The sequence below is a fragment of the Melampsora larici-populina genome, assembly GCF_000204055.1.
Source record: "Melampsora larici-populina 98AG31 unplaced genomic scaffold MELLAscaffold_4, whole genome shotgun sequence".
Classification (NCBI taxonomy): domain Eukaryota; kingdom Fungi; phylum Basidiomycota; class Pucciniomycetes; order Pucciniales; family Melampsoraceae; genus Melampsora; species Melampsora laricis-populina.
Window position 1 is genome coordinate 1,909,467 of NW_006768768.1, and position 20,323 is coordinate 1,929,789.

The 20,323-nt window shown below is 40.4% G+C and overlaps 5 protein-coding genes across 5 annotated transcripts; 3 read left to right on the plus strand and 2 right to left on the minus strand.

Moving 5' to 3' along the window:
- Window positions 1-1,984: 1,984 nt before the first annotated feature.
- On the minus strand, window positions 1,985-2,752 carry MELLADRAFT_102844 (uncharacterized protein; the record flags this gene model as incomplete). Its single annotated transcript, XM_007405673.1, has 2 exons — window positions 1,985-2,086; window positions 2,417-2,752. 2 exons carry the CDS (start codon window positions 2,750-2,752, stop codon window positions 1,985-1,987), a joined length of 438 nt encoding a protein of 145 aa, XP_007405735.1.
- Window positions 2,753-4,633: 1,881 nt separating this feature from the next.
- Window positions 4,634-5,689, minus strand: MELLADRAFT_26370 (uncharacterized protein; the record flags this gene model as incomplete). The annotated part of the gene is made up of 1 exon (XM_007405672.1): window positions 4,634-5,689. A coding segment is annotated over one exon (1,056 nt), but the record flags the coding sequence as incomplete, so codon positions are not given.
- A 5,327-nt stretch (window positions 5,690-11,016) lies between these two features.
- MELLADRAFT_59995 (uncharacterized protein) lies at window positions 11,017-11,925 on the plus strand (the record flags this gene model as incomplete). The annotated part of the gene is made up of 2 exons (XM_007405535.1): window positions 11,017-11,733; window positions 11,842-11,925. 2 exons carry the CDS (start codon window positions 11,017-11,019, stop codon window positions 11,923-11,925), a joined length of 801 nt encoding a protein of 266 aa, XP_007405597.1.
- A 1,839-nt stretch (window positions 11,926-13,764) lies between these two features.
- MELLADRAFT_102847 (uncharacterized protein) lies at window positions 13,765-14,346 on the plus strand (the record flags this gene model as incomplete). Its single annotated transcript, XM_007405536.1, has 1 exon — window positions 13,765-14,346. The coding sequence occupies one exon, from the start codon at window positions 13,765-13,767 to the stop codon at window positions 14,344-14,346; it is 582 nt and encodes a 193-aa protein (XP_007405598.1).
- A 1,506-nt stretch (window positions 14,347-15,852) lies between these two features.
- Window positions 15,853-20,137, plus strand: MELLADRAFT_92421 (uncharacterized protein; the record flags this gene model as incomplete). The annotated part of the gene is made up of 9 exons (XM_007405537.1): window positions 15,853-16,472; window positions 16,539-16,767; window positions 16,853-17,037; window positions 17,117-17,610; window positions 17,665-17,935; window positions 18,009-18,175; window positions 18,239-19,492; window positions 19,573-19,794; window positions 19,857-20,137. 9 exons carry the CDS (start codon window positions 15,853-15,855, stop codon window positions 20,135-20,137), a joined length of 3,723 nt encoding a protein of 1,240 aa, XP_007405599.1.
- Window positions 20,138-20,323: the final 186 nt, after the last annotated feature.

The window sequence follows — 20,323 nt, forward strand, 5'->3', positions numbered from 1 at the left end:
GTTCTTCTGTCAATTGATAACGGCCTGACATTGGTTTAAAACTAAGGGTCAAATATGCAAGGGTCATTAAAACAAAACACTCATCCAATGTTTTTCCAAGGCTTCTTTATCATATTGTTTTACTTGACTCAAGTGATCTCATTATTTGAACCTATGTTTTTACCAATAACAGATCTGACATCATTAGGGATAATTAAGTACCATCATTTTCAACACTTTTGTCACAAATTTTTGTGAAGAGTTCAAATTTCCTTTGAATGTGGTGACCTGGGGTTGACAAAGACTATCATAACTTTTGTGTATTGGAGATGAACCTCTTGAGGGAGAAAACATAGTCCACCTTCAAAGCTAATTATAAGGAAGCCCTCTTGATCAAAGGCTCAATTCTGCACCCTACTTCCTTCTTCCTCCTGCTGAGAATGATAGTAATTTATTTATTCAACATCCACATTTAGACCTTTACAAATCTGAGACCTGTGCAAAGCCACCAAAATCAGAAGATATTTCATCTTGATGAACCAGTTGTTACAATCAGGGCATGAAACATGGAGTACCAAGCTTCATGACATCTTTTAATTGGAGAATCATACCCTTCCGGAGATTCATTGAGGATCTTTCACAATTCATGCCAAGCTGCTCAGGTTACATATCCTGAGTCTGCTCAAGAGAGAAAAGCTTTCCAGCATGATACAGTGTTACATTATGGTGTGATCTCATTCATAGACAAGGTTATGAAGAAGTCCAATCAAAACTCAAAAGAACATCTTTCCTCAATTAATCAAGAAAGTCAAGTGGTGTTGAAAATAGATTGGATCTGCTTTGTTTTCCTGAAATTGACTTGAATTTTTACACTGACAGTCATTCTACCAAGGATCAAAGCCTCTTCACAAGGAAAGAAAAATTAAATAGGAAAATATGGAATTCTGCTGGATTCTCATGGGTCTGTATGCGAAGAAAAGTGCCTATTTGGATACTGGGCTTTGTGTGAGCTATGGAGAATGTGAGATGTGATTACTTTACCTGGTGACCTCAAGAGGATTCTTTAGAGTCAACTATTACAAATACAATACTTGCAGATGAAAGAAACTCCTTGAGAATGATTCAACTACCAAGAGAAGGGGTACAACATTATAGCCACTGGGTATTATCTCATGTTCAGGATCTTACTCAGAAATTGCTGGATCACATAAACTCCTTAGATGATTGGCAAGTCCTCTATACAACCTTTCAAGTATTATGATCTGGAGAAAAGTGTAATATCTTTTCCTTTACTTTATTATACCCAGAGGAGTTTTAAGATTTTCTAGGATTCAAACAAACTTGAGATGTGGGATTAATATTGATAGATATTAGTCTCCAACACAGAACAAGATGATCATGCAATTCTAGGCAAACCATGAGTGACTTGTTTGGTCTCAAATACCAGATGTAGGTCTTGATTCCCAAAAGCCCACCACAAAGACATGTCTATTTATCTTGAATTGAGAAGGTTCAAGTCTGGTCTTCTTACCATAGAGCAGCTCATACTTCAACCACAGATCAAGTGGAATATGAAAGAATTTATCTAGATTGTGACTCCTCCCAAGTCCCAAGTCCAAGTAATATGTGGTGAGTATTTAAGACTTCCTCAAAAATCATCAATTAAACATTGCAAGGGATATGTCTGAAAATGTTTTGGTTTTACTAGTTCAAAGATTTAGATTTTTCACTTTAACTTATATTTAAATCAGCATTCATATCCACTGGCTTTCCTCCTTCTTTTGAATCTTGGTGTCTTTGTTAACTAAGAAGTTCAGTGATTGTTCAGTGATTGTGCTCAATGGGTACTCCTTATTTTTATGATATTTTCAAACTAGTAACATCTGCCTCAGCTTGACTACCAGAATGGCAACCTTTAATGTTATAACAATGTTAACTTTTTCATTCATATTTCCTCTTTCAACTTGACCCCGTTCAGCTAGACAAGGATTTATGCAATTTTGATTCAGGCACACTTCAGATCAGCAGGTTGTTCAATACCAAATTTGTTGTTATCATTCTTATCTAAGCCTGAGATGCAAAGGATGTCCTTTTTAGATCTAGCAATCTGTTATTACAAGTTTCATACTTCAAGGTAGCTATATTCAAGGATCAAAGATGGTGTCACACATCACCCCTAGGTTCAGGAGCTGACCGCAAAATTTGAATGATTCCCTTGAGACCCAAGAGATATCATTATTTCTCAACTAGTTTTCCTGGAAATACCCCAAAAAGGATTTGTTGATATATCATCAATGTGGGAGTACACAGGATCTTGCTTCTTTGCTTTGAATATCTCTCAATTGGCATATGTTTCGGAACACAATGATTTCTAAGGACCAGAAAAAGGAATCGTACGACAAAACGGACACGAAAGGATGACTGGATGTACACTGACTGCCATCAGATGAAAACAAGTTTCATGAATCCTATGAGAATGATGACAAGGAAATTGAATAAACCTTTCGCGAACCATAAGAAACTCAATACAAATTCCACATTCTACATTCTTTTCTTCTTCAACTGCAAAAGAATGATGGGTTAGAAGACCTACATAGGCTCGTAGACTGTACCAGGGTCGGGATCCGATATCTGGAAGTCTATAAAGTATTGATAGGTCTATGTTATGGGGTTGGGAAATCGAAGTCAAATGGTTAAGAAGATCGAGGGTGGCTTGGGTGGCTCGACGTAGTAGGTCAGTAGCATACTCTTCCCAATGGTTTGCACGGTACATGGCTATGATCAGTGAGTCGATTCTACAAACCCCTTCAATAAAACCAAAAATAAGTCGAGGGATACCTATGTTGATTGAGGCTTGATCAAATTCGTTTTGAAGGCGTTGGATGCGGTTTAAGAGGTCTGGGTATGGAATAAGATCTCGTCTATGAGTTTGTTGCCTATGTCTGTGTGTTCTATTCACTGTCTCCATTTGAGGCGGTATAAAATTTAGATAATTGTTTTGATGGACTTGTGTTGCTGCCTAGAATTTTTTTTGGAAGATCGAAGGGGAACTAATTCTATTGATTGACAAAGAGGACATTGGTTTATAGGAGTGACATATGAAGGTTGAGAATTAGCTCGTTCATCAATCTGAGAAGGCCCCCAAACGCTCATCCGTCCTTTATCAGAAGTTGACTTTTGCTTGAAAAGTACACCATTATTTCAAGCTTAAATTCGCGTTTCATGCTCCTTGAATGCATATTCAAAAATCAATGTCCATTCAATGCATTTTCTAGTTTTTTGAGAAAGCTGAAAAGCTAAAGCATTTGCAAATCGTTCTATTTACACCGACGGAGATAACTTTTCTTGCGGAATACGTCTTATCGTTAACATTGTGAATGATGATGCCATCGCCGATGACTTCATGAAAATAATCACATAGATCTTCACGAATCGGTAAACATGAAAAACCAAAGCAAACAGCAGACACTGGTAGGTAGGAATAATGAAAACAGTAGGTCGGAAAGAGACCGATTAGATCTATTGAAGCATGCAATGGCTTCATGGCTTCTTCCGGGTTCGAAGGAGCTCAAGTACAATCTAAACGGGCTCTCATAAGACCACCATCAATTAGGTGTCACGATTGACGGCCACGATTAAGTATCACAAACTCAGATTCGGGGAACTCGAAGAGAATCGAAATAAAAACAAATACTGAGATGACAGCACAGATCAAACGATGTCCATGGTCAAAAGTAGATCCTAGAAGCGTTGTCTATTGACAAAAAGTTCAAACTTTCTTTCAACACGATCACGAAAGCGACCTGCTCAGGCGAATGAAAGGGAAATCAACCGTTTGGTGAAATTCAGCATCGTTTTTGTGTGTGCAGGCTAGCTAAATAGAAAGTCGTTAGTAGATGAAAACCTTCGACGATCGATGGGTTGGGTAAGGGAACAGCTTGTTCTGTCATCCTATCTAGACCGACCACTTGTGTTTTATAAAATGAGGTTTACTTTTCCATTCGAAGAGGAACAGGAATTATTGGGCATTTGAGGAGAGAGGTTCTAGAAACGAGAATTAGGTTATGAGGGGGTCATTGTGACGTCGCAGTGACGAGCGATGTGTAAGTTATCATATTGCGTCATTCAACTTTAAGCTGTTTACCAGTTTCAAGAAATACCTGTTTACCATTATATAGAACACACAATGTCCTCAATGACCATCTTTTAAGCCTTTGAAAGGTTCTGAACTCTTGTTCATTTCTCACTTTTGATTACCATGCTACTCAATCCTCGAGAAAATAAGAAGGAGAACAGAGTTTTTTAAGAACTTCACAAAACTTAACTTCACAGAAGTAGAAGATATTGATTTATCTTTTATTAAATTACAAGCTGATGGATATTTGGTTCGATCCTTTTTTTAAGCATATCTTTTGATTTGATGATTACAATGATAGAATAATAAACAGAAGAACAGAGGAATTCTATAATATTTTATTTGTGCGAAATGAACCTGAATGCATAGCGCACAATCAAAACCTCTCAGTTTGGTGCAAAAGGAGAGCTAGAGAAAGAAGTACTAACAAGATGATTATGAATGTTTTTCAGGATTAGATTCCCGAATATCTTTAGCTTGACCATGAACGAAAGAATGACCAAGTTTAGAAAACTCTTTAGGACCAAGTTGATGGATCTCATAACCTTCTTGTTGGAATTCATTTGAAGGAACACTGAATCCAAAAACCGACCAAAACTGATTCCAAAAGGTTTTCTTCACATACCAAGGTTCAAATAACCAATTCGAACGTTGATAAAATGTAGTTTCATCATCCATCGATGGGTTTTCTAAGCTAGGATCTCTTAATCCGAAATCAAATGAAGCTTGACGAGGTAAAGTGAAATGTAATAGTAAAAACGATCGAATCTTGAAAATAATTGGAATCAATCTAGATATATATAAAGGAATTTCATTTGACCAACCAAATGCTTCACGTATATCATCAGGTAAAAAGTATATAATTGATTTTCTTAGGAATGGTTTTAGGAATTTAGGATAAGGTCTAGCAAATAAGTTGATAGTAGCTTCACCCAATTTAACATTCGATGGATCAAATACCACAGCTTTAGATTTATAAACTTTTAACCAATTTAATAAATCATCAGGATTACTAGGTAAATGTTTGATTCCCATCTTTTGACCTATATGAGACCATAAAACGAATCTAGAATACTTTTCTAGCTCAGTTGAAGTTCTCCATTCGAATTGATCAATCAATCTAAGTGGTTCGAAAATAAATAAACTTAATGTAAACAATAAATCGTCTTGAGAGATCGAAGTAGAATAGATCGAATGTAAGAAATTGATCCTTGAGATGGCTAGAGAACCTCTTTGACTGAATAATCCAAAGGTTTGTAATTCGGCTAACAAACAGACTGTATCTTCTGCTCGCTTACCAACACAAGAAGGTAAATTCAGTCTTCCGGTTTTGTTTAATAATTTAGAGATACTTGGAACGGAATAGGTTTGGAATAAAGCAAGTGAAAGTGATGTATGAGAAATATATGGACAATCTAATTCGATTAAAACCCTTGAAATCTCTCTTGATTCTTCATATGTCATATCTTTTAACTTCGATGTAGAATTTAAATGTGAAAAGTTTTTTAATAGTTGATCTCGATGTTGAAATCTTAAGTATTTGACTAATGCTAAATAAATTATTAGACAGCTAATCAAGATTGTTATCAAGTGATCTGAAGTGAAAGTATCGTACATCTTGATGTGTAAGTTGGTTTCTTGAAGAATACAAAGTCGATGAAAACGATGGAGTTTGTTTCTATTTTCTTTAAAGAGAATGATGAATAGAAGTGAGCAATTCGAGGATTCGATCAAGTATATCAAACCAGAGAGAATCAAGTCAATTGTGCGATGGAGTATATACTGTGATGAGGATCAGTGACTAATTACCAAATGAGGAGCAATATAACAATCAAATTCAAGTACGCGAGGAAACGCTTTTGAGTAGTGAGTTGACGATATAATCTGATTTGCAATCACTTTCTCATTTCCTCAGCCTACAAAGAACTCTCTGATCTAAAGTCTCTAATCAATCTTATTTGAACTCGTCAGAACTTCTTACGTCTCTTACGCAGTTCTTTCCAAATCTCACAATCTTTTTTCTCTCTCACTAAGGACCAGGCGCAGATTCGAGCGATTCGTTACTATTTGAAGTACATTAGAGTGGTTTTTGGCTTTGGTATCAGCAGGAAGGTTAAACTATAGGACGAGTGACAGCCTTGTGGATGTCACTCAGTCACCTATCTAATCCCATGCCTGGTGTTTGAGATACCTCGATGACATGCCGATGATTGAAACTTCATCCTGGCTGCCCGATTTCACCTGCCCCCTTCTACAAATCCTCTTTTACATATTTCAAGTGGGCAAACCCATAGCTATCATTCGTGTCATCTGGGTGAAAGGCACCTTGAAAGCCTCGATTAAAGTGCAGATGAGCACTTGAATCCAGTGATGTGCACTCTAAACCAGTCTCCAAATAGAAAATAGACTGGTTTTTGACGTCCTGCGCAGTTTTCTCATCACGAGATAACAGAAATAGCGATAGCAGAAAAAGGAATAGAAAAGCACCTTCCTATTCCTTCACTAACAAAAGGACTGGCTGCGTAAAAGCCCCCAATGCTGCGTTTGCCCGCGTCATCGGCTGTGTAGATGACGTCGAGCCTCACTGAAACTATAGGAGGCTCGACGTTTTAAAACGAATGTTAAAGTTGATCGGACTGTGCACGACGTCTAAAAGTGGTCCTTTGTCTACTTTGCAAGCGAAAACGTGAAAAATCTGGTAAAACGAGTACCATATCGACAAAATAGTAATAACGAATCGCTCGAATCTGCGCCTTCTCTCTACTCTCTCTAAAAGATCTTTTTACATTTATGCAGATGTCTTTCAAAGTTCCACAGCCAAACAATCTTTTAGAAACTGATCGTCTAACCTTACGGCCGGTTGGTTAAAGCTTTCTGACACAAATAGAAGAATGATAGACTTTCTTAATTTGACTTTTGAACGATGGCATTATTAATATACATAAACACCACAGCAGATTTATAATTTTTGTACTTAAATCCACCCGAAATCTTAATCCTATCAACAGTTATCAACGAGATCTGCTTTTCCGTGAGCCATTGCAATCAGTTATCTTTACAAAACAAAGTTTCTATCGTGGATAATGACTAACGTTACCTCATGATGCATTTACAATCTTGACTTTGGGTATGTGTATGACATAAAAGAACGTTCGAGGTGGATCCTGGGAACGTAATCTGGGCTCTGGTTTCCCGACTTAACTTTATAAATCTTGAGATCTGAAATCATACCTCATCAAGCTCAAATGCGGGACTTGAGCTCTTTTTCGAGAGGGTGTTGGAAGTGTTGAGGTTTCATGACGAGAAGTACCAGATCCGTATGTCCAAGATCAAGGCCTGTGGTTCCCAAATTTAGACTTTCCCCTTGTTTTCTCTAGATGCGCTTTTCAGTGCTTTTTCACTTTCCTATGCTTTTCATTTTCTCTTGTTTCTTGGATAGTTTTTTGATCATGAGGATGGACCTTTCCAGATCCATCCAAACCATAGGTTGGACAATTGTAGTGGAACCGAGTCCTGGCTGCAGCACCGGACTCGGTCATTCACGTCCTCCACTTTTTCTTATAATGCGGTTGTAATCTCATTTATTTTACTATTTCCTCATATGAATTTCTACATATTGAGGATGCTCGCATATATAAGGAGTTTGTTCCTTCCTAGCAATACAAATCTCAAGTGACTTCCTACCCAAATTCACCCCGCGAACGTGAGTAGAATCACAAGCCTCCAAAATTTTGCTCAACAACATTTTGTGGTAAAAGCAGACCCTGGCGCGGATTTCCTGGATACATTTTAAGGTCTGGCTGAGGACCATATAGAGACTGATAATCTCGCGTTTTACCGAACTTGAGTCTGGCTGGTAAACCAGAAGCATTTGCACCAGGTGATTTGCAACGCCAATAAATCTTGATCCAAATCACCTCGGACATGATCCGAGTATTTCCAAATAAACCCTCGGATCTGCGTGTCCGAGGTGATCTTAATCCGATGATACCTCGGACTCAAAACTCGAATCCGAGGTAACTTTCTTGGCGGTCTTGACTTTCAGATCCCTTTTATTGATGTGTGACAGTATGCTCTCAATCTCGTTGCAGAGTTCGGCGGATACTACCGTCCGAGACAGGTCTCATATCACTATTAAAATCCTCATAAACCGCTGATAAATGCTCATGCATCTGGGCTAGATTGAAAAACATCAGAAACAGCGTATTGCCAAATCTCAATGCAGAGTTCGGCGGATACTACCGTCCGAGGCAATCCTAGATACAGCTAAAAAGTTGTTCTATCAAGCAAAATTATCCACCAAACTCAACATGGGTTGTACTTCCACAAAGGTGTGAAAAACAAATTTTTTTTCAAACTTCTGCTCTAAAGGGTTAAATACCTCAAAAAAAAAAAGTTCTACTCTCGACATCAAGTGACAACAAAATCTTTGCTCTGATTAGATGGCCGATTTCTCTGAGGCGTACTAATCCTTCCAGAATTAACTTGTTTAGATAGTGTTTTATGCAATAAAAGCCCAAATGCACTTTAAAAAAAAAAAAAAAAAAAAAAAAAAAAAAAGTATGCTCTCATCTCTGCACGGAAACTTCCCTGTAAGAGCATCTCCAATGTGGCTGAATCCGAATAGATGTACAGCTCAGTATTTCCCTCGGCTGGACAGCTGTAATTTTTTTCAGGTGACAGCGCCCTGCAACGCACAACTGAACTTCTTTCCCAATTCCTCATAGGGTTCATTTGAGGTTGAACCCCCGTCACCATATGTCTTCATCTACGTAATTGGTCGATCGCACCTATCGTGTTCCACACAATACATGTGATCGATTGCGCTCACCTCACGTAAAGAAAGAGAAAGGTAGTCCACGGATGTATCAATTTCTTTATTTTTGGCCCAATAGTTGTTGGGATACTGGGATTCAGATTATTCGGCCAGGTCAGCAAATTTGCTGACCTGAGCCTGGGAACGTGTCATTTCCGAAAAAACGAGTTCACACGGGAGGTTCCATGTGGGAACACGACCTCGGCGTTGGATGAGGTTTTTCTGAATAACTCCAATACAGGTTACGTTTCTGACAGAAACGTAACATTTAGTCATTCAGATTTGGGAGCATTGGAGATGCTCTAAGAGCATCTCCAACGCAGACCTGCAAACGTAACGTTTCAGACATACACGTAAGGTGTATTTTACGTTTGCAGCTCTAGGTCACAAATCGACCATCCAGCGCGGTCTGGAAACGTAACAGCTCACCATCCGTGTGAGCCTCAATATCCAGCAAACCCTGTTTCACACGGTCAGTACTTGAAATATGAAGTACCAACCGAATATTTGCAGCAAACTGTATTGTCCCAGTATTGGACGTACATTTGGCACATGTGGTGATAAAGTCACCACATGCGTCCTATTTTCTCGTTGTCCAACCAATTGATGGCTATTTGGTGGCTTGATTGGGTGAGGGTTTGGCAACTTGGGCAGCTCAAAACGACTCAAAAATTTATACCGATTTGCGCGTTGGATGGAACAAAGCTGGATATAAAATACAGCTGTCAAAGTTTTTCCAGCAAGCTTTTTTTGGCTCTGTATTCGGTTTACAGATCAGGTCCGCGGTGGAGATGCTCTAAGTCACTAAATCTCTTCTCCACAATTAATTTCATAGCCATCATGAACTCTAATGTCAATGTTCGATTGATAGAACACGTTACTTGCAAACAGTCAAGAATACAGAAACCTGCGAGTGTTATTTGCCATAAGCTTCTCCTACCGTGAAGGGAGGCTTACATCTTTATCTGGATTTCTTTTCTGGACAGTCTGTAAGAACGAAGCAAAACTTGCTATGCTTGCAAACCGTTCAAAATACAGGCTTTTCAGAGCAAAAAAATGGTGAGCTTTGACATGACAATTATGTGATCAAGCTTGGTCAAAGTAAGCACTAAAGAATTTATATTTTAAAAAAATGGGATGATCAAAATGTGAGTGATGGATTTCACCGGAGTCTGACTTCATCTTTTGGGGTTGAAGATTATAAGGCAACGTTTCTTGAATTTGGATGGCTTATCTTGAAGAGTTGACTGGACAAGAAAAGAGCCTTGCTATAGATGCACAATGTTCGAGGAATAGGCTTCGCAGTGTTAAATATAAAGGTTTGGGAAAATCGGTCAAATCAAAGTAAGTACCAAAGAATTTCAATTATGACATCAAAATTCAAGTGATGGATTTAACCCGAGTCTGACTGCTCTTTCTGGAATTGATAATTACTAGGCAATGCTGCTTAAACTTGAGTGACTTTTCTTGAATAGCACACCAATGAAAAGAAACGGCAGGAAAAGCACAAGAGCTACGCTTTAGCCGGTTCCCGTGGGCTTTGTGTTCAGAAAGTCATTCAATGAGATATCATAACGAGTTGTAAGCATGATCTGAAGATTAACTCGGTTGAAACTAACATTCAGTGCCTTTCATGCGCAGATACTTTTGGCCGCTTTCGAGATCATTTTTTGAGCGGAACGCTAAACAATGAAGGAGAACGTTCAAGACTTTTGAAGAATGTCTGGAAAAAGGACAGTTTTCGGACGGACTCGTGAAATGTTTCGAATTTTTCGCCCAGTCGAAATTATGTTCTGTGAGAAGGAATTTTTGAATGTGAAGTTATGAAAGTTGGAAATGTAAACTTTGAAAAAAGTGATCTTTTCGACAAACGCGAACATGGCATACAAGTAAGATCAGCTTCTGGAGCTTTTCGTTGGTGATGAATCGTGAACCTCTTCTACGCTTATAAAAGGACTATCTGACTGGTATTTCTCTTCCCTTCAAGAGACTCACTCCAGCAACTTCCTCGAACAACAATTCTCAACCTTTTAACGTAATTTCACTTGATCCGCTAAGAAAACCCTTCGAATTTTAAACAGACCCCATGGACCAAATTCAAATTATTCCAGATGACCCATACAAGCATTTAGTTGAAGAAATCCACGACCTGCAGAAACTTATCGACCGACGATTTCCAGAGCAAGAAGGCCCGCGTGCCGTTGTTGGGGATATATACAACCTTTTTGATCTCGAGTTGCAAATTTGGGGTAGGCAAGAATTCGGCGAGCAGGAAAATGATGAATTGAACGAAATGATATCGGAAGCTCAAAGTCAAAGAAGCCGAATTGTCCCCTTTCTCCGTGAAACTGCTAACTGGGTTGATCCCAACCTCTCGACCGATTTTGATATGCCCGATGCCGGATCTGGTGAATGGTTTGGGATTTTGGTTTATGTAAAGATTCTGAATGAATTTTCTCGTAAAGTCGAATTCCCACCTGAACCTACCGTGACCAGTGACCAAGTCGCTATCCCTACTGACATAGAAGACGCCAAAACTCCGGAAGACGCTAACCCTACGAAGGCCGCTAATCCTGACGAAGAGGAAGATAACAGACCAACATGCCAAATTTGCGCCGAAAAGTACGAAGGTGGCGATGAAGATGTTAGTTCTCCCTGGCACAGACTCTGTCCGGAGTGTCTGAAGGAAGACAACGACCCAGCATGCCAAATTTGCGCCGAGAAGTATGCAAATGGCGATAAAGATGTTAGTTTCCCTTGTCATGACGATCATCGAATGTGTACCGACTGTCTGAAGGCCATGGTAAGTCGAACAATTATGGTTTCATGCCCGTACTGCCGAACGGAGCCGTGTTGAGTTTTTGTATGATTTTGAACCTTGATTTTGTTGATGAAATTGTTAAATGATCAGCACTGCTGGCAGTTGCACTCAAGAGTTTTTATCAAAGCTCACAACCTGTCTACAGGCGTGACTTACAATGAACCCGTTGAGTAAGAATGAGAAAGTGAGCAGATCTTGATCCCAGATGCGAAACTTGGAGCCCTTTGATTAAAATTGTTCCATTGACATGTTTTTTTGTCTTCATCTTGCTTGTTGTGTGAAGGAGCAGAGTCACATAGCCTCATGTTGTGTCATCCACAGTATCAAAGTGCTCTGAATCCTCTTTGCATTCGTAATCAGGTTCGGGAGTAGCGTTGTCTGAAAAAAGGAACGGTGCGCGCAATCAGAACGCCCATAAGGAAAATTTCTCTGTTTAAGCGGATTAAGATCTATGGAATAAGCAGAAACCGTAAAAACCAAACACCAAATAATTTCAGTTGAGCGAGGATAAACATTGCCCTTCTACCTCTCTTTGTTTAGTTTTCACTTCTTACTGAAATTTGCATCTGCGTTCTCTTGCCCATGTATAGTATATATACGCAAACCTGGACGGACCCGGATTTCGTTTCTTTACAAGGAACCACTATATGCTACCATTCAACAAAGATCTGAATTTTGTATTAGCAAAACGTCTCTTGCTTTCACTACAGGTCAAAAGACAGGGTTCGCATTGCGCAATAAATAACACCTTGACAAAGCTGTTGGTGATGCTGGGTCAAAGTAAGTACAGAAAGACTTTACATCTCCGAAAAATGAGATGGATGCAATTTATATGAAGAGACTGATTTCACTCTTTGAAATGAAAAATTATTCGCAAGGCTTTCCTTAATGATGACCAGCTTTTCTTGAACAGTACACTAAGCGAAAGAAACAGCCGGAAAGGCGAGAATTGTGTGTTCCATCTGGGTCCCGTGACGCTTTGTACCCTGTCAACAACTATCTGATTGGTGATCGTAGGAAGCGCTGTTTTGTTATTGAAAAGGTCGCGTCTTGAGATCCCGTTCTATATCCTTCCATCACAATTTCTTGCATGGAACAAAGATAAACTGGGCTACTTTGGCTTAACATCCTCCTGCGCCTGATCAGATTCAAGACAATATTCGAGTTTCTAAAGTCAGAAACATAGGACAAAGTTTGATTTATCCTACAGTATATAAGATCTTCACATGCCTCAAACAAGGGTCAGGGGATTTTATGATCCCCTATCGTATCTGAAAGTGATGGATCGAGATCCATGTGAGAATCACAAGCGAGCTTTCTCTGGATGGTCTGTGCTTTCAGGAGTAAGAGAACAAGGGGAACCAGATGAGAAAAAAACTACACATGTTCTGATTGGTTCTCTTCGGGGACAGAAATCGAGATGACAGATTTCTCTTCCCATCTTTTGATCCTCAAGGCAATCAATTGAGACCAGTTGTTATTTGAACTGAGGATTATATAGATGCTCGTGTATAGGGCCGACATACAGTAACTTTGTGGTACGGTTCAAGGCTTTTGAAATCATTCCTGATCAACCGTCTTGAACCGAAGTATATAGCACGAGAACGGAACAGGCTCAAGTCTTTCAAAAATATTGTGAGAACGAGATACTTTTCTGATCGACCCATAAATCGCTTTACTCTTCTAAGAAATGATGGAAATTACTCCCTTAGATGACGAATTGATTATATATTTCAGCCTCAGGACCGGAAATGTACAATCTTGAGAGATGGTGTGCTTTTCGACGATAGTAAACGTTGAACATAGGTCAGATCAGCTTCTGGCGCTTTTCAAGAGTGACCAACCCTCAGCTTTGTCTACCCTTATAAGGTACTTCAAAACAGGTCTGCCTGACTGATGTGTTTCCATTCCCTCAAAGGAACTCATTCTACGCCAATATTCAAAAAAGATTTACCATTCTATTAATAAAACTCTTCTTCAACCTAAACTCCTGTACATTTCAAGACAGATAACATGGCACCCAACCCAAACGCCCCCAACGACGAATACAAAAAACTCGTTGAGCAAATATATGCACTTCAAAAATCACTGGATCAAGCGATGACAGATCCACATAGCCCCCGATTGACGATTCAACATATAAAAGATTTTTTTACATTAGAAGCAGAACTTATAGAGATGCTGCGTTTAGCTGATTGGCAAGAGGAGAGTTCGAATGAAACATCTGATCAAGCTCAAAGGACGATCACTCCTAATCTTCTCCGCTTGATAGCTGACAGTCTTGATTCGAAGCTTTCTCCAGATTTTGAACTTCCTAATCCCGGGGCAAAGGAGTGGTATGGGATTTTGGTGTTTGTAACTCTGTTAAGTGACTGTTCTCATCCAGTCACACTCCCGCCTAATCCTGAGCAAGACAAGGAAGACGGCAAAGAGGAATGTTCAATTTGCATCACTAAGTACGAAGATGGCCAGAGATACATTGAATTCCCCTGTCACACAACTCATAAAATTTGCGAGGAGGATTTCGCTCTTCTTGCTGCCAGTTTATATTTTATTGCATGTCCGTTTTGTCGTAAACTTCCCTTTAATGAATGATTTTGTAAATGTTGACCCTGCACTGGTAAATAAGATAGTCGAAGAGACGTAATTGTAGGCATTTGAGCTTGTGAATTTTTCTCGTATCAGAAATCCAGTCAACGAGTAAAAATAAATGACTAAGATGAAACTGTCAATGTGATAAGGTAGTACAAATTGAGAAGAAAATCCAATTCATCCACTTCTCCTCTCCTGCTTTGCAACCCCAATAGTCTGCTGCTTGTCACAGGCGGACAGATGTGGAAGAAATTCACTTCTGTAAATATCGGAATCTCGCAGTAGTGCTTCTCTGTGGCTCCCCACTTCAAAAGGTATCAGACTGGTATTTACATTTTCCCATAAGGCCAACCTTTTACCATGTGGTGTATGATCAGCCCTCCTGTCAAAATTTAAACGGCTCGAGACTATCTATGATAAAGGGGGTATCTGATGAACTAGTGAATAGTCTTGGACACATAACTAGAGCAAAATGTTAGCATGATGCCGGGAAAAGTGGTCAAAGAAACTAAGAAAGAAAGAGAGGGGAGTTCCGGGTACTACAATAAGGGGCGCGAGATTTTTCCGAACACCCATTTCCGAGCAATATAGATCGGAAATCCTATTGTTCGGAAAAATAATGTTTCTCCGGGTGATTCTTTATTTTTACAATCATTGTTAATTTTCAGAAGTTCGGGAAAAATACAGTTGTAAAAAAAGGTCTGAAAATTATCATACTGTAAATACAATGTTGAAATTTACATTCAAACATTTCCAACAACTGATGTTCGGAACCAACTTTCATCTGGAAAACCGAAAAAATGCCCTTAATCGTGACTTTTACAATACTTCCGTTGCAGACATCACAAGATGTCCGCAAACGATTGCTCGATAAAATCAACGTGATCACTGAAAAATTGACTTTTGCAACGAAACAATTCCAGTCCAAGAGACTGAGGCTGATAGTTGACTTTCGATCCCATACCTGTTCCAATCCCAAGGATTGATGCTGTTCCAATTCCATTCTAAGAATTGATGTTTCACTCACGATTCGATCAATCAATTTCTCGCGAAACGCACTGATTCGGGAGTCTATAACCCCACCATCAAAAGCCACGTACACGTTCTTCGTTAACAACGGTGTCCTTCGTTGCACAAAAACTCAACAAGGTACACCCTTTTGATCCATCCAATTCAAAGGATATCCATTGCAGCCTGATTCCCAGGCTGAATCCAGCTCACCGGAAACGAGTAGTACCAAAACACGTACCACTGAATCCCAGACTCAATCCAGCTAACTGGAAAGTCCTTGTACAAAAACACGCCTTCATGGAGGGTATCACAGGGTCTCTTAAGAGTCTTTCAAGCCTCTCGAGAAACCCACACTCTCCTGATACATATGCGTGCCTATCTTCAAGGTAGAATCATCAAATTTTTTCATCATTTGATTTGATCGTTTATTTCTTCAACTTTGAAATCACCGTCTTGGTCCAAGTGACCTTAATTCCTCTAAGGCTCAAGACTGCCGAGATGAGTAGTGATTCGGATAACTCATCTGTCTTCCAAGATGATCTTTCAGCCGAAGAATTTGAAGATGAACTCGAAGATGAAGATCTTGAAGATGAAGGACTTCAAGATGAATTTGAACACAAGGAAAGCCTTGAAGATGAAGGCCCTCAAGATCAATTCGAACCCGATGAAGAATTTTATGAAAGCAACCAAGCCTTTCATGAAGAAGATGATGTCAATGTCTTTGTCACCGAGTCTCGTGATCAGCCTCACCAAACTACCGCTTCCAAATCTAAGAAGAAGAAAGAAGGTGTCAAGGGCAAGAAGACTTTTGGCCTTCCACAGGACCGCACTTCTTTCGAAACCTTTATAGATGCAGACACCACCCTCGACGAAGAAGGATATCCGTTTCTTCCAAATGGAAATACCGTGTATGTTAGGCAGCCACAACAGCAACTTGCGAATTGGGGCACATTTGCCTACACCTATACGACCTCTGGTGGCGGCACCAACAATGGCAAAGCCATCTGGCAAACCGTCAGATTTAAGTGCTTAGGTGTTATAGTCTGCGACAACCCATCTTGTGACCACCTCGGCTCGCCTCCAACTGCAAAGGACAAGAGAGATGAATTTCACACCAAGTGAGTGTTATATCTATGAAATAGAAATTACCTCAGGTCTCACAAAGTAACCAATTACGTCTCTAGGCCTCAGAAGTGTGATGCCGCACGGTGCCCTGGATATCTTCGCCACATCACCTGCTCCAACACTTTATGCCGTATGGATGAGCATTGCCCCAGCGGCTGGGGTATAATCCGGCACTCTGGTGTCCATCTTCATCAATGGCCTCGGCGACGAATACCAGATAAGCTTGCCCAGGTAAAATTTGCCAAAAAGGTGGTAGAAAACCCGGATGTAGGGCCATTACGACTCAAAGTATGTCCTTCTGATTCCGTATCTTTCGAAAATATAAACCAGACTGAAGACTGACAAATCCGCTTCATACTCACTCCATTTCTAGGTGGGACGAGCACCAGCAGGCAAAAAAGGGATTGTTACAGCCTCTGCTATTCATCCGGCGTTTGGACATATTCATCACGTTGGATACTATCGCCGCAAGATCCTTTCAGACGCTGGATTAATTCCTGAAAAGAATGTCCCAGGTGCCGGTGACAGCTTCCTTTTAGACATGATACATTGGATCGAGTAAGTTACATTTCTGTATCTGTATTCTTTGACATTTAACCTTTGCCAATTATCTTGTTTTCTTCAGGTGTGGTTTGAGCATTATCTCGGCATCCTTTAAGCGCAAAAACACACACTTGACTTTTCAAACCGAATGGATGGCACAGCAGCTATTGTCACGCGATGAGTACAAACAAGTATACGCCGGTGGCCTTCTTTCTGACGTAACCTACAAGTTTTTTGCAAATGGTTATCTGCTATCAACATCGATGTATCACGAGGACCTCTGTCAATGGATCCCAATCCAAATGACTTGGTTGAATGGCCTGTCGGAGGAGCACTACCGCGCCCACTTCACCACCCTTATGGAACAAATGCGAGATGCCGAACTGACTACCGAGGAATGCGATACACTCGTCCGTCAGGTTGTCGATTTCTCTGTGGCACAGAAGAATGGTTTCATAATGGCGTACATGGATGTCTTCCAAGAGAATGATCGTGAAGTCGCACTAGACAAAATGAAAGGGTGCCATGAGCATTTTCGAGCTCAGGTCACCAGAGTCAAGAGAAACCGTGCAATTATTCCAGCAGGCAGTGAAGTATGCATTTGTTTTAATCAATTTCTTCATTTCATCGCACTCTGTCAAGTTACTAATTCAATTGTCCCTCTGTGTATCATTGCACAGAGTTCATTTGAACACGACGCTCTTGATCTTTTGAAACCAGGCAAGCCCGGGGGTCACACCTTTGATCAGAAGATTGCTCTATTACGAAAGGCCTACCCTAAAGCGAAGAAATGGTTGCAATGGTGGCAGGCTTCAGACATCAAAGCAATGCTTTTCAAATCAAGCGGCAACGAACACTTACCGGCCACAACCAACGCGCAGGAGTCACTGCATCGGGTTTACTACATGATATGGTAGATATTATATCACTCAATCACGCTTGTGTACAAATAAGTGTTAATATTTCTTTCTTCCAAACACTTCCAGCGAAGGGAACTGTACTGTTCAAATAGGTCTGGTGCAGTTGTTTGCGTTGGTGCAGAGTCTTGAAAGGGACCACGTGGACCGGAAAAATGGTGTATCAATTGAGTACGGTGGCAAGATGAAGAACTACAAGAAAGTCGCTCAAACCCTAGGATGGGCCAAGAAGAAGCGTACTTGACGTCGCGGCGAAAAGAACGACGGAAGACCACCGGACACTACCGATGCTTTGCTAGGCCGTCCCAAGAGGCTTGGACGACCTAAAGGGTCTCTTAATGTAGATCGCAATCCTGTGACTACTTATCAGGGATTTGTAGCTTCTAATACCCAGGGACGTCGAAACCGGTGCTGGCTCAATGCCATGACAGAGTGCTTGTATGCATTGCATACGCCACTTTGGTACAGCAGATCTAAGGGGAAATCAGAACATATCTTTACCCATCTTATGATCTTTTTTTCTTCTCGCTCTACATGGGAAATGTGCGAGAAAGGATCAATCAAGACCATATTAACCAGCGGTCAAAACACGCTCCATGCTGCTATTCAGAAGAGAGCTCCTGGAAGCTTCGAATACGATGCCATGGCTTCTGCTGATGGATACTTTGATGGAATCTTCGATCGGGAAACTAGACCACATTATCCTGTGTCGCCTGCTATCACCAAAAAGTTGTTTCAAGTTGGCCACAGGCGCAAGCTTGTCTGTCCACAGAACTCTGAACATCGCACCATCGACACGCTCAGTTGTAACAAGATCACTTTGACGGAGGCGACGTTTGGCGACGAATTTTCTTACGCTCAGACCCCAGACCTGCTTCAGCAATGGTGTTCTGATACTGGGCTTCGTCGAACATCGGCACGACATTGTAGACTCTGCAAGAACAATAAACCACGGTCTGATTTGAACAATCCTGAATCTACGGCTTATGGCGAAAAGTCTCAAATAATATTTGATCCTCCTCCGCCTCACCTACATATATCAATCGACGTTGGATGGTTATTGCAATCTCGCCGCGAAGAAGCATTCACAATGATGGCCGATTGTGACTTTCCATATGAATTAATCCTGCATGGTGTCACATACTGGATACGTGCGCGTGGTTATTGGGGAGGCAATCACTTTTGGTGTAAGGTGGTACGAACAGTGGGTGGCGTAGCCGGTGTGTGGCTTGCAAATGATCAGGTTAATGCTGGACTCGCGAGGTTGGTCTCTACAAAACTTGAATCCATTGGAGGTCCTTCGCCTAATACATCCTGGGTCATGTATTCTCGGTCACCTACAGAGGAAGAATCATCTATAAGCCAGACTGCGGATGCAAAGATCAAAAAAGCGTTGGGCAAAAAGCTTGTAGTTAATCAACCTTTTTCGCAACCCGAGTTACTTGAAGAAACCAGAGAGATGAACTCTGAAGAAGAAGAATTCAATATTCAATCCGAAGAAGACCTAGAGCATGAATATGAAGACCAAGATGAAGCTCCTTTGGCCAAAAGAGGTGAGCGATTCGTAATTTTTTAATTTACAAGTTCAGCTCTTCTTGATCTGATGTTTTGTTTGCTTGTCTATCCTCATCAGCACATACTACTAATGTCAAGCGGCAGATAGACTACATCTTTTCCTCTGATGGAGAAGACGCCAAAAAGCCTGATGAAAAGCCTGATCAAAAGCCTTTTCAAAAGCCTGGTCAAAAGCCTGGTCGAAAGCCTGGTCGAAAGCCCTTAAGGGAATCCGAAGTTGTAGTTGTTCCTGAAGAAAATATAGTAGATGACAGCCTTTTGCAAAGTGTGGAGCAAGAAGGTATGTTCTCATGTTGCGCACGAAAATATATATTTGACTGATATTTTCGTGCGGTTGTGCAGCACCAGCCTTGGTGGGTAATACAACCTCACCGAAGGTTCCTGTTCCCGTGGTATCCCGGCCAAATTGTAAGGTCAAACAGCAGAACATTGTATCAACAGATGCAGTTGCAGAACAGGTTTCAAGAAAAAGGAAAAAACCAAAAGGTTGGAAAGGTTGGGAAATTGTGGTAGAACCTGAGATGGAGAGCAAAGATGATGCTATCCAGGAGGCTCTGGATGAAAAAGAGGAAGAACAAAATACTGCACGGAGGTCAAAACGTGCAAAGTGTAAGAAAGCTTAGAATTACAATTTTTGTTTTGAATTTTTGATTGTTGTTGGTTCTGCCGTGATGCGTGTTTGAATGAATAACTTGGCATATTAGAACTAGAAAGGATTGATGAGTGAAAGAGGCATTTAACTTGCTATTTTCGATTGTTTGGCTGTGAAACATTGCTTGTAAAAATATACATTGCATGGTTTTTTAATT